This window comes from Microtus oregoni, unplaced genomic scaffold (genome assembly GCF_018167655.1).
Source record: "Microtus oregoni isolate MIOR12 unplaced genomic scaffold, Mior012 000045F_ref0000178, whole genome shotgun sequence".
In the NCBI taxonomy this organism is placed as follows: domain Eukaryota; kingdom Metazoa; phylum Chordata; class Mammalia; order Rodentia; family Cricetidae; genus Microtus; species Microtus oregoni.
This window is the reverse complement of record NW_024543219.1, coordinates 15,692,626-15,705,181: the sequence shown is the minus strand read 5'-3', so window position 1 is coordinate 15,705,181 and position 12,556 is coordinate 15,692,626. Positions and strand designations below refer to the sequence as shown.

Below are 12,556 nucleotides of genomic sequence, written 5' to 3'. Positions count from 1 at the left end.
ACCTCCCACTTCCGGGACGGCGGCCCGCGAGGCTCAAGGCGCGTCGCCCGCTCGCAGACCAGCGCCTCGGCAGCCCGCCCGCCCCGCCAAGTCAGCCGGGCGCGCGCAGCGCCACTTCCGGCGTGCGAGGCGGTGACAATGGGAGCGGCGCGGGCGGCGCCGGGAGGCAGCTGACAGGCGTCTTCGGCTCCGCTTCATGGCCGCTCTCCCGCGCAGCCTGCGCTGTGTGAGGACACGGGCGGCCCGCGGCCGTCCGCAGCCGTCCGCAGCCGGGGCCGGAGGCGGGAGGCCGAGCTGGGACGTGCGAGCCGCGCCGCTGAGGCGTAGCATGTGAAGCGGAGACGGCCTCGAGCGCGGGGCGAGCCTCTCAGCCGGCCGGCATGGCCACGACGGCCGAGCTCTTCGAGGTGGGTCCCGGGGTTCGGCGGGCGGCGGCGGGGGAGGGGCGGGGACGGACGCCGGGCCTCGCTCGGGTCGCCGGGGCCGAGGTGCTGGCGGCGAGAGCTCAGGCTGGGCGAGCCGGATCCTCCGCGCGGATCCTCGCGCCGAGCGGGGCACCGGGGGCCAACGCAGCCGGGGCTCTCGGAGACCGGTCCCCGTAGACGGCCCGGCAGGCTGGAAGTGGCACCGGGAGCCTGCCGGCTTACCGTACAGGCTGAAAGCCTGGAGGAGGTTTTAGGACAATAAAGGCCTGCTTAGCCTCAGCGGTGGGCTTAGGGCAAGCGACACAGCTCACGGCGTTTAATAGCCGTGGAACCACCCCGCTCTACTTAGAGAATCCTTAAGGTGCGAGGCGCTGTGGGCGGTCAGATGTATTTCTTTAGTGTCTGGGATACTTCAAATTGAAATTTGGATTTGGTGGTGTTCGTGGTAAGAAGCTGTGGTGTTTGAGATAATGGAATGGGTGACAAAACAATGCAACAATATTTCCTTATGTGAAAAAAAATAGAAGTAGAGATAAGAGGAAAAATGAAGGCTCTGCCGGGCTTCCTTCCTATCAACAGAAGTGTAGTTGTAAAGCACACTGCGGTTCCAGTAAGAATGTCACCACGGGTGAAAATCGGGTCCTCTCGGTTTGAGCTTCAGCGTGGATTGTGGTTTGAAGTTTAAATGCCGTGGATTCCATAACAAACTCAACTTTTTTCACTGTTACTTTTTTTGTTACTGCACCTTGGCTTGCAGTTCTGCCTAGCACAGACATCGCATTTGTTCAGTGAAATAGCATGCTTAAATTGTAAGTTATAACGAAAGTGATTTGAGTGGAGGGTTATAATTAAACTTAAGAAGAATTATTGCTTTTTCTCAGGTGTAGTATCTGGAGATGCACAATATTAGCGTCTCTAATCATAAAATTCTGCCATCTGTTTATTTACACTGGGCCAAGGAAACCGTCTTAGTTCTCTGAACTTTTACTGTGTATCCTTGATCAAAATACTAGGTAATTCTGAAGTTCCTTGTTTCAATTTTTACATCTTTACAGGCTTTGAGATATTTAAATAATGGGTTTCACTAGTCACTAATTAACAGAAAACCATCCCATTACCCTACTGCTACAGTGAGTTCTCTTTGATGCTAACAGTTTTGTCTTGGATCATGCTCTATTTCCTTTAAATGTATGACCAGATGAGTCCAGTAACTTACTTGAAAAGGTGTTCTCTTTCCCAGGGATGAAGAAAAGGGGGTGAAGAAATGTGTGTTTGTTCTTTAGGTCTTGCCATTTAGTGGAGAGTTGTTAAAGTTGTTTAACTTAGACCAGTTCTGTAGTAACTGATTGATTAGGTAGTCACCAGAAGGTTCTTAGGACAAACTTAAGCATATCGATAGGTCTTATAACTGAAGTGACCCCCCCATCATATGTATCTTATTTCATCAAAATTAAAACCATAGTAATAGCTACAATTAAATATTATCAGTTATGTATAATTAAGAAGTCTATTTGCCTTTTCCTGAATTGCTGTGATTCTAACCCTGTAAGGACTCTGCTCATGAGTAAGTCTTCATTCCCCAAGTGAAAAGTTGACTTCTTTGCTCTAGAAAGGGGAGAAAGAAAACGGCCCCCAGTCTTTGCTGCCATTTCTGCAGCTTCTGCCGTCACTATAGGTTGCAGATCTCCTAGTCTAAGCCACAGCTGGAGAGCTGGGGGGAAACAAGGCAGGATGTAGTCAAGGATATTTTATTTTTATGCATCCTGGTTTTCATGTACTACTAAATAAAATTGTACTTTCATTTTCCACATTAGAAAAATTTAATGGAAACAAAGTAGAGCTTTGAACCCATGAAATTTCATTGTTAACTCGGCTTCTTGTAAAATCTTATTATTGGTTTGGTGACTCATCTTTTTTAACAGACAACTTCTGACAATAAAATCGAACTGTAAGATCTTTCCTCAGTTGACAGAATGATTTATTAATAGATGACTCAGTGGTTGCAATAATGTGCTGGAAGTTTCCCAGAATACCCTTCTTAGTTTGATTTCTTGTTGAGAGGTCTTTCTGAAAGAATCCATATGTGGTGTTTCTCAGTAATAAACTCAGGATGGCCTATCCGAACTGAGATTCCTCAGTGATGTGGGTTAATGCTATATTCAGCATATCAAAAAATAGCTTGAATGGTAAATTCCTTTTCTGTTGCTTCAGACATTGCTCTTTTACTTCTTCTACTGAAAATACTTTATTATTCCTTTAGTGAACGTCTCCCCTGTCGTTCTAACATATTCTTCCCATTTCTCTGGGCAGCTTACATTTTATAGGAGAGTTCATTATTAAAAACTAGAGTCAGTTATTCATTCAGGAAATATTTTTGAGTACCCATCAACTTCAAGATAAAGTGCTAAACTTAAGAACACTGCATGTCTCCTCGGACGTGCCACAGAAAATGCATTCGTGCATTGATGCAGCTGACATTCCAGACATTGGGTTTAAAAGATCACAAAGTAAAATTATAGATGGGATAACTGATAAACCCGGTGCAGAGTAAGGGCAGACACCTCTTTCCTGGATAATTAAAAAAGGTTTCATGTAATATCGTAAGTTAGGTATTGATAGAAGAGTAGAAACTTCAAGCAGGAGGAAGGAATTCTAAGGCAGTGACAGAAGGTAACTCAATATAAAGGAGACACGTGTGCATGCTTGTGTGTGTGTGTGTGTGTGTGTGTGTGTGTGTTTGTGTGTGTGGGGAGTGGTGGCTTATGGCAAGTCTTGGATGATAGGAGTTTGCGGAAGTTTTGAGACAGCTTTTGTAGATCGTGCTTGAAGTAACTGAGGACTTTTCCCTAGTAGGTTTAAGTGAGTCATAAGACTCACATGTTAGTGTGAAGAATGGTTTTCAGTGGGGATTACAGACTGTCATTGTCATTGACATCTCTTCCTGTCATTTGTTAATTCTTCCAGAATTGTCTGTTGCTGATTCATTAGCCTAGATGTAAAAATCTTAAACTAGTTTAATGGGAACAGAAAAATCAGAGAATTTGGGGAGACATTTTGAAAAACAACAAAAAGAATTTGGTTACTAAGAAGTTAATTCATGTGTGTGTGAAGTTGTGAAGGTAGGTGATTAAATTTGTTAACCTCTGCAAAGAAAACTGGTAGAACCCTTTCAGGGAGAAAAAGATATATTAACTTTAAGTATATATTAAGGAGAGAAAAATGCATTTTTAAGTATGTTAGGCTGGATCTAGTAGTACTGGTCTATAACCCCAGCTACTCTAGAGACCACTGCAAGAGGATTGCTAGTTCAAGATGAGCTTGGGGCAATTTAGATTCTTATCTCAAAATAAGTAGAAAGATGGCTAAGGACATGCTGAATGCCTGACTAGCATACAGTACTGTGTGTTGTTTTCAACCTCTAGCGTTGCAAAAAGGGAAAAAAAAGTATAGATTAAAGCAGGATTTTGTAGTCCATACCTGTAATCCCAACAGTCAGGAGGTGGGCAGGAGAATCAGTTCAAGTAACTTGGCTACAGAGCGAGACCCTGTTTCAAAAAGCCAGAAATAAAACCAAAACAACAAAAAGGGCTTTTTCAAAGTATCCTATGAAGATATCAGAAGGCAATCACTATTAATTGTAAATATATATGAGTAAGTAACTTAGAAGGAAGTCACAAGAAGTTTTAGCACTTTAGAAATGATTATATGGATAATAATATAATTGGACCTAGATGGATGACGTCTATCAACTGTACATCTCATTAGTTGGACGATTTGAGCAGGCTACCTATGTTCTTTGTACTGCAGTTTTCTCATTGTTGAAGCTTATTTTGGAAATTACCTTAAATTTGATAAACTTCTTAGAGAATGACAGCCTCTTTGAATTTAAGTAGATTAGTGGGGCAGGAGGGACCTGGCATGGTAGTGTATATACTTGTGATTATGGTGTTGGTTTGCAGAGCAGGCAGAATGTTGAGTTTGAAGTCAGCTTGGGCTATATGGCAAGTTGCCCCCTCCCCCTGAAAAAAAAAAAACAAAATTGAGCCTCCATCAGGGAGAAAAGCCTTTCAGATAGTCACACTAGAGAGAGTCATAGCCGACTACAGGGAGAGAGTACAAAAGTGACTGGAAAGTTGTGTTAACCATGGTGTCTGTACCAAGGTCTGTCACCCTAAAGTGTGACTCATGCTCATCCTTTGGGGTCTGTGCTTTGTCATGCATCTGGAATTTTGAAGAAAGGGATTTACCAGGGGTGAGGAAACACACACATGGCAGCAGATACCCAGACTAAGGGACTCAGAAAGCCAAAAATTTCCTCTAAGATTAAAATGTTTTAAACTCAGTAATTTCAGCTTGATCCAACTGAAAAATTAAAACAAACCTTTGAGCTTTCTTTTTTGTTATCCTCATTCTTGGAACTGAAATAAAATAAGTAAATGAGATGAGATGAAAGAGTTGAGAGGGTGATATTTAAAGACCATTCCTATTTTAAAAATTTTAAATCTAATTTTGTGATTCTGTTAAGTCATATAAAAGATACCATTAAATTCTGTTACTTTTCCTTTGGAACCTAAAACATGAGCTATTTTTCAGAAATAAAGCATATTCTTTAATGGAAGAGAGATTTTACTTAATATAACCTAAAAAATGATACAGTTTTAACTAACATTGTTTGAGTTTTTTTAAGCAGTGGTACCTCCTTCAAGATTGTATTGGTAGTTTCTAGAAAACTTTTAAAGTTTGTCTTGATTTAGTATCTTAATGTGCTTTATTTTTCTACCTTTCCAGATTAATTGGAGATCTATCATGGTAGCCTTGGAAGAAGGATTTTATAGTGCTTTTCAGATAACCAATAATCAATAAATAGAGTTTATTAATTTATAGTAAATATATAAGATATCATTAACAAATCCAATGGATCAAAAAGGAGGGCAAAATCATTTTCTTTCAGTGTTATTGTATTAGGCTCATATTTCTAATATACCTTTTATTGGTAGCGCCATGTAATGCCAGTTTCTTCTGGTTCATGAACTAATAGTTTGGGTTTGCATGTATGAGGTGTGAGTTTCAAGAGCCTTTAAAGAGGGTTTGCACATATCCCTAGCTAGCCAGCATTTTGGCTTGTTCAGCATTGTTCCATTGACTACAGATGGACAGGAAAAACAGCATGTGACAGAGCTTGCCTTTGCTCTCAGTTAAAATAAGGAGAAGAGAGTAAGTTAGAAAAAATTGTTATGAAACAGTAAGTAAGACTGTGCTGGTGTCATAAGACTATGATCCAGCTACTTGAGTCTGAGGCAGGAAGATTCAGAATTCAGTGTCTGGCTGGACAATAGTGAGTCCAGGTCCAGCCTGGACAATGTAATAAGGTGTTGCTGGAGGACTGATAGTACGCTCTGTGGAGAGTGCTATCTAACATGTTTGGATCCCTGCATTAATGTTTGTAAATGAACAAAAGCTGAACAGGAACAAATGACAACAAATTGCTTTGCATTGACATTTGAACTTTTATGGTTTGTAGGGGTTTAAGACGGAAAAGTGGAGGCGCTTATGTGGGGAAGAAATGGAAACCTTCAGAGATTTGAGCTAGGCTTTAGTGTCTTGCTCCTTTTTGTTTGCTTGGTTTTATTTGTTTGTTTTTTGGTTCATTGTTGTTGCTACTGCTTTAGCAAACTTGAGTAATTTTGAAAAGAAACTCACTTTTCTCAGTGCTTGGAATTGAAACATCAAGGTGTTGGCATTTCGTAAGGGCAGGAGTCAGGAGAGAGACTGGAGTAAGCACATAATGTTTGGTTAATGAACTTATATTCTCAAGCTTCTTTATAACTGGAATGAGTCTGTTGATGAAGGTAGTCTTCATTATCTAAACACTTTCTGTTGTACCCTGTCCTGCAACACTGCTTCATCAGGGATTAAGTTTTGGGAAGCATATCCAAGCCATAGGAAGTTGTGTTAATAGGGGGGGAAAGGCATTCTGTAGAATAAATTACATAACTCCAGATTAGATAGCTGGAGTAGCATGAGTGTGGAGTAGGCTGACAGGCTGATGGGAGTGTTGCTGTTGGTTTTGGGAAACAAATCAGGATAAGGTGGCTCAAGGTGAGCTTTAAAACAGACACATGAATGTGACCTCAATTGAGATTGCTTATGGAAATTCTGAATAAAAGGTTTCTGCGACAGATATAAACATCATAAATAGAAAAACACACTGTAGGTAACAGTTGAACTTGTGGTTTTGTTGGCCTAAGGCAATACAGAAGTACTTGACTCTGAAATTCTGTTCTTTAACCTAGCTTGTGGGGGAATTACTCTAGTTTCTTTTAGTTTGTGGGTAGTTCTGACTCATTATGTTGATCTATTTTGAGTGTAGTAGTGTATTGATAGTGGAAAATTAAAGTTGATTGGTTTTGTTTCAATGGAGATTTTTATTCTTGATTAAAAGGAATAGTTTCCAAGTGATTTCTCCATGCTTTGTCTTTAATTGCTAGTGTTTAGAAAATGTGAAACCAATTTATACAGTGGCCTATGATGTAGAGTTAAATATGACGTGATAGCATTTTAGTAATAGTTCTTTGACTTTTGTGCAGATTTGAGGATTGAAAAAATTGCTCTAAGATCGGTGTGATGACTCACACCTTTGATCACAGCACTGAGGAGGCAGAGGCAGATGGGTCTCTGTGAGTTCAAGGTCAGCCTGGTCCATGAAATGAGTTCCAGGACAGTCAGGGCTACACAGTGACATCCTTCCTGGGGGGAGGGGGGCAAAAAAACCCAGAAAAATAAATAAATAAATACTCTAGCAAAGCAAAAGATGGACTGAGAAGTTGTTACTAGGTTTATGTGTAGTGATATTTTATTTGTATTTTAATAAATAAAGTTTGCCTGAAAATCAGAACGCAAAACAGCCACACTAGTCAGCCAAACAGGCCAGGCAGTGATGGCACACACCTCTAATCCCAGAAGTCACACTAGTTAGCCATAGAGGCTGGGCTGTGGTAGTGCTGTGGTGGTGCATGTCTTTAATCCCAACACTAGAGAGGAATAGAGATGAGACAGGAACTCATGCTCTTTCAGGCTGAAGGTTTCATAGTGGTAAGAGCTCTCCAGTGACTCTGCTTTGCTTTTCTGATCCTCAGATTCAACCCCAATATCCATCTCTGAGTTTTTATTATTCATGCTGCTTTTGGTGCCCAATGTTTGGGATACGAAATCATGAAAAAATCATTTGCCTGTGGCTTTACAACCACCAGCTTAGGCTGGAGCTAGACACAACTGGAGTCACTGCACTTCTGACTAAATTTTTTTTTTCTCTCTTGGTGGGCTCCCTGAACTCCCTTCCCTTCTCAGGCCAAACTAGGTAGTTACCTTGAAATCCAGACAGGCTTTCACTGTTCTAGTTAGCAGCAATAAGCCTCACATCTTCATCAACATCGTCTGCAGATTTGGTAAGACAATTCGGAATTCTTAAAAGGAGGAATTAGTTCAAAGAGAGAGTTTTTCTCACATTAAAAATTTGGAAACACTGGACAGTTTGAAAATAGAATGATTAAAAAAATAAAATAATAAATAAATTACTTAAAAAAAGGGGGGCTGGAGAAATGGATCAGAGGTTAAGGGCACTGACTGCCCTTCCAGAGGTCCTGAGTTCAATTCCCTGCAACCACATGGTGGCTCACAGCCATCTGTAATGAGAACTGGTGCCCTCTTCTGGCCTGCAAACATACATACAGACAGAGCACTGTATACCTAAAAAGTAAATAAATAAATCTTTAAAAAAAGAAAGAAAGGGGGCTGGAGAGATGGCTCAGTGGTTAAGAGCATTGCCTGCTCTTCCAAAGGTCCTGAGTTCAATTCCCAGCAACCACATGGTGGCTCACAACCATCTGTAATAAGGTCTGGCGCCCTCTTCTGGCCTTCGGCATACACACAAATAGACTATTGTATAAATAATAAATAAATATTTAAAAAAAAAAAAGAAAGAAAGAAAATAGAATGATTAGAGCCAGGCGGTGGTGGCACATGCCTTTAATCCCAAAGCTTGGGAGGCAGAGGCAGGTGGATTTCTGTGAGTTTGAGGCCAGCCTGGTCTACAGGAGCTAGTTCCAGGACAGGCTCCAAAGGTACAGAGAAACTCTGTCTTGAAAAAACCAAAAAAAGAAAAAAAAAAGGAAAAAGAAAATAGAATTATTAAATGAGAGGATAATTAATTTAGATGAGATTTATGTATTGTCAATTGTAATCATTTTCAACATTATCATTTTTGCTGTATCACTAAAAAAGTTGGTTAATCTGAGTGCTAAGATAAAGGCCTTAGAAAAACTTAATAAAACAGATCACAGAGATATTCAAATCCAGACAGGAATTTAATAAAGAACCAATTTCAGTTCTGCATTATAAGAATAGAGAGGAACAATTTAGGTTTTCAAACAACTAGCCTTAAATATATCCAGTAAACTTAGACGAATTGCCAAATGATAGAGTACGAAGAAATGAATGGCCTGTGCCAATGTTAGATTTAAGGAAATTCAAGGAAACAATAGTTTCATATGGCATGCATTCGCTTTTGTGAAACAAATGTTAAATTTGTGGTCAGTTTATATTAGAATTATTCCTAAAGACTAGATAGAGTTGGTTAAAGCTGTTTTAGAGCCTGGTTCACAATGACAGTGGAGTACCTGGTTTAGAGAAGAGGCTAAGACTGTTGAGCAATGCAGTAAAACTAGAGGTATGGAAATTCTCCCAAGATCAAATTCTTGGAGAAGGAAATTATGCTACTATAGAAAGGCAATCTCTGTATGGTGGTCACATCCTAGCTTTATGCTGTACAGCAGTTTTGAATGCTTGGAACAGAATTGAAGAAGTAGGAAAGTGTAGTGTGGGGAGTGGGGCCCCTTGTTCCATCCCGCCCAACTAACTTATACCCGAAATAATCACACAGATATTGTATTAATTAAATTACTGCCTGGCCCATTAGCTCTAGCCTCTTATTGGCTAACTCTCACATCTTGATTAACCCATTTCTATTCAATCTGTGTATCATCATGTGACTGTGGCTTACCAGCAAGATTCTAACCTACGAACGTCTCAGGCCGGAGATTCATGGCGTCTACCTGTCTCTGCTTTCTTTCTTCCAGATTTCTGTTCTGTCTTCCCTGTCTACCTGAGTTCCGCCCTACCAACTAGGCCAAGGCAGTTTCTTTAATAACCAATGAAAGCAACACAAATACAGAAGAACCTCCTACACCAGGAAAGAAGATTGAATAATTTACTAAAGTCATAAAGGGCTCAAAAGAAACCTTCATGGATTTCTTATAAAGATTCACATCAGCAGTAAACAGGATACATTGAGTTTACTTTCTTTGTGTCAAAAATAAGCCATGGGGCATGAAAATGTCCTTGCCTCGATTACTGACCATATGCTGTCCTAATTGTACAAGCAGGACACAAAAGAGAGTGTCTGCCAAACATTGTCCAGACAAGGTAGGACAGTTCTTCAGGATATTCTTCACAGAAAAGTCTGCCAAATGTGCTAAGCCTGTAGGCCAAAGGTTGATGCCCACAGTCGCTAGGTCCCAATTGCAGAGGAATGACTGTTCAAGCAGCCAGCTGTTTCTGTCATTTCTCACATTTTTTGGAAGTCATTTGCTTACACTTCCTGCTTATACTCAATATTATTTCAGTTTTGGGTCTCTGAGGGAGTTGAAGACTAGATAGTTATAGTTCACCAGATGCAGAAAGCAAGTTATGATAGAAAGCAAAGTAGGTAAAAGGCTTTGGACTCACCAAGACAGGATAGATATGGAGTATTTTCTCTGAATTTGCCAAATGCAAATTGACATTGTTGATATACTTATTGCTTGTATATATTATATATAGTTATTATACTCGTTGTATGAAGTTTTTCTTATATTAATTATAGCCTTTTTAAATTTTAGACCAAAAGGGTGAAGTGCAGTGATATATCATTTGTATTTTAATAAATAAAGCTTGCCTACAGATCAGAAATCAGAATGCCAAACAGACACATTAGTTAGCCATACAGGTCAGGCAGTGGTGGCACATCCCTTTAATCCCAGAAGCAGCACTAGTTAGCCATAGAGCCAGGCTGAGGTGGTGCACGCCAGCACTAAAGAGAACTATAAAGTGGGATGAGACAGGAACTCGCTCTCTTTCAGTCTGAAGATTTCAAAGAGGTAAGGGCTCTCTATTGGTTTGGCTGCTTTGCTTCTCTGATCTTAAGGTTGAACCCCAATATTTGCCTCTGAGTTTTTATTATTCGTGCTACACTTATAAAATTACTAAAAGTTTGTTTCTGTGACGTTTGTTTTTAAAGTGAGAAGCCTTTTGGAAGGACATAGCTACTTAAAAGCCAGGGCACTGGTTAATTTATTTTTTTCTTAAGGTAAATGCCATTACAGGAAGGTTATGTATTAGAAAATGGGATTGAGATTTGTTTGGATTATAAACAGAAATTTTTATTAAAAAAAAAAAAACCAAGGCCGGGCGGTGGTGGCGCACGCCTTTAATCCCAGCACTCGGGAGGCAGAGGCAGGTGGATCTCTGTGAGTTCGAGGCCAGCCTGGTCTACAAGAGCTAGTGCCAGGACAGGCTCCAAAGCTACAGAGAAACCCTGTCTCGGAAAAACTAAAAAAAAAAAGAAAACCCAAAAACTTGTACCCATAGTTATTAATAAAAGCTTTTTTAAAAAAAAAAACATTAGCAATAATTTGTTTCACAAGATAAAACTTGTTTTGTTTTTACAATATTGATTGTTCTCTCAATTTTTCTCCTTCATTGGTGTCTCATTTTGTCTATTCTATAGGATCTTTTTCCTGCTCTTTTCCCCCAAAATTGTCATGCCTTCCTCCTTCCTAATGATCTCATGCATTATTGAGGTTTTAAATGTTTGTTTACTTCGAAATTATATATTCTGTTGTCCCTATAATGCCTACTTTGTTTTTTAACTACATGCTTTATATTTTCACTTTGACAGCTAGTTTATAGTATGATAGATATATACTCTCATTTCCTCATTCCTTTTCCATTACCTTCCCTGGCATCCATCTCTGTAAAAATTACCACCATAGTTGTTCAGATCATAAACCTCTTTAAGAAATTTCTGTTTCTGACGGGCATTATAAATAAACAAAGTCAATGAAACTATTCCTAATGATGCTCTGCTATACTTGTGGATCAGAGCCTAGCATAACTGTCATCAGAGCAGTTAGTTTCATTCAGCAGCTGATAGGGCACGTACAGAGACCCACTGGGAATCTTGTGGAAAAGGGAGAGGAAGGATTGTAGGAGTCAGAGGGGTCACGGACACTACAGGATGGCCCACAGAATTAATTAATTAGGGAGTTTTTATGGGCCTGACCGAGGTCCTCTACATATATGTAATGGACAATAGGGAGTTGTATGCGTCTGACCAAAGCACAACTGATAAAGACTCAGAGATAGAAATTGGGGTTCAACCTGAAGTTCAGAAAAGCAGAACAGTATGCCACTGGCTCTTACATCTACTTCAGTCCAAAAATGGCACTTTTGCCTCCAGGAATCTCAGAATGAAACTGAGTCTGTGAGCTGTCTCCTCCCATCCTATATTTCTCTCTAGGGCTGGGATTAAAGACTTGCTCTGCCCGGTTTCTGTGGCAGACTAGTGTGGCTACTGGGATTAAAGGTGTTACTACTGCCTGGTCTATAAGGCTGACCATTGCGGCTATTTTACTCTCTAGTTTTCAGGCAAACTTTATTTATTAAAATACAAATGAAATGTCACAACATCTAACCTAGATCCTCTATATAAACATTATGATGTGTGGCTTGGTGTTCTTGTGGGACTACTAATAGTGGAAGTGGGGCTGCCTCTCAGTCTGTTGCCTTCTCTTGGGACCCTTTTCATCCTACTGGGTTGCCTTGTCTAGCCTTGATATGAGGCTATGTGCCTGGTCTTATTGTGACTTGTTATACCAGTGTTTGGTTGATATCCCTGGGAGGCCTGCTCTTTTCTGTGGGGGAAATGGAGGAGTGGATCTGGGGAAGAGCAGAGGTGGAGAGGATGGGACTGGGAAGAGAGGAAGAGGGGAAACTGCAATCAGGATGTAATGTATAAAAAATAATAATTAATTAAT

At 40.3% G+C, this 12,556-nt stretch overlaps 1 protein-coding gene across 1 annotated transcript in view; it reads left to right on the top strand.

Annotated features, from left to right (window-relative positions):
• The first annotated feature begins 109 nt into the window (after positions 1-109).
• The window catches only part of Exoc5 (exocyst complex component 5), a 55,720-nt gene continuing 43,273 nt past the window's right edge, over positions 110-12,556 (top strand). Inside the window, exon 1 of the mRNA XM_041633971.1 lies at positions 110-407. Coding sequence (XP_041489905.1) covers positions 381-407 — 27 coding nt within the window. The 5' untranslated portion in view covers positions 110-380. The remainder of the gene's footprint in view (positions 408-12,556) is intronic.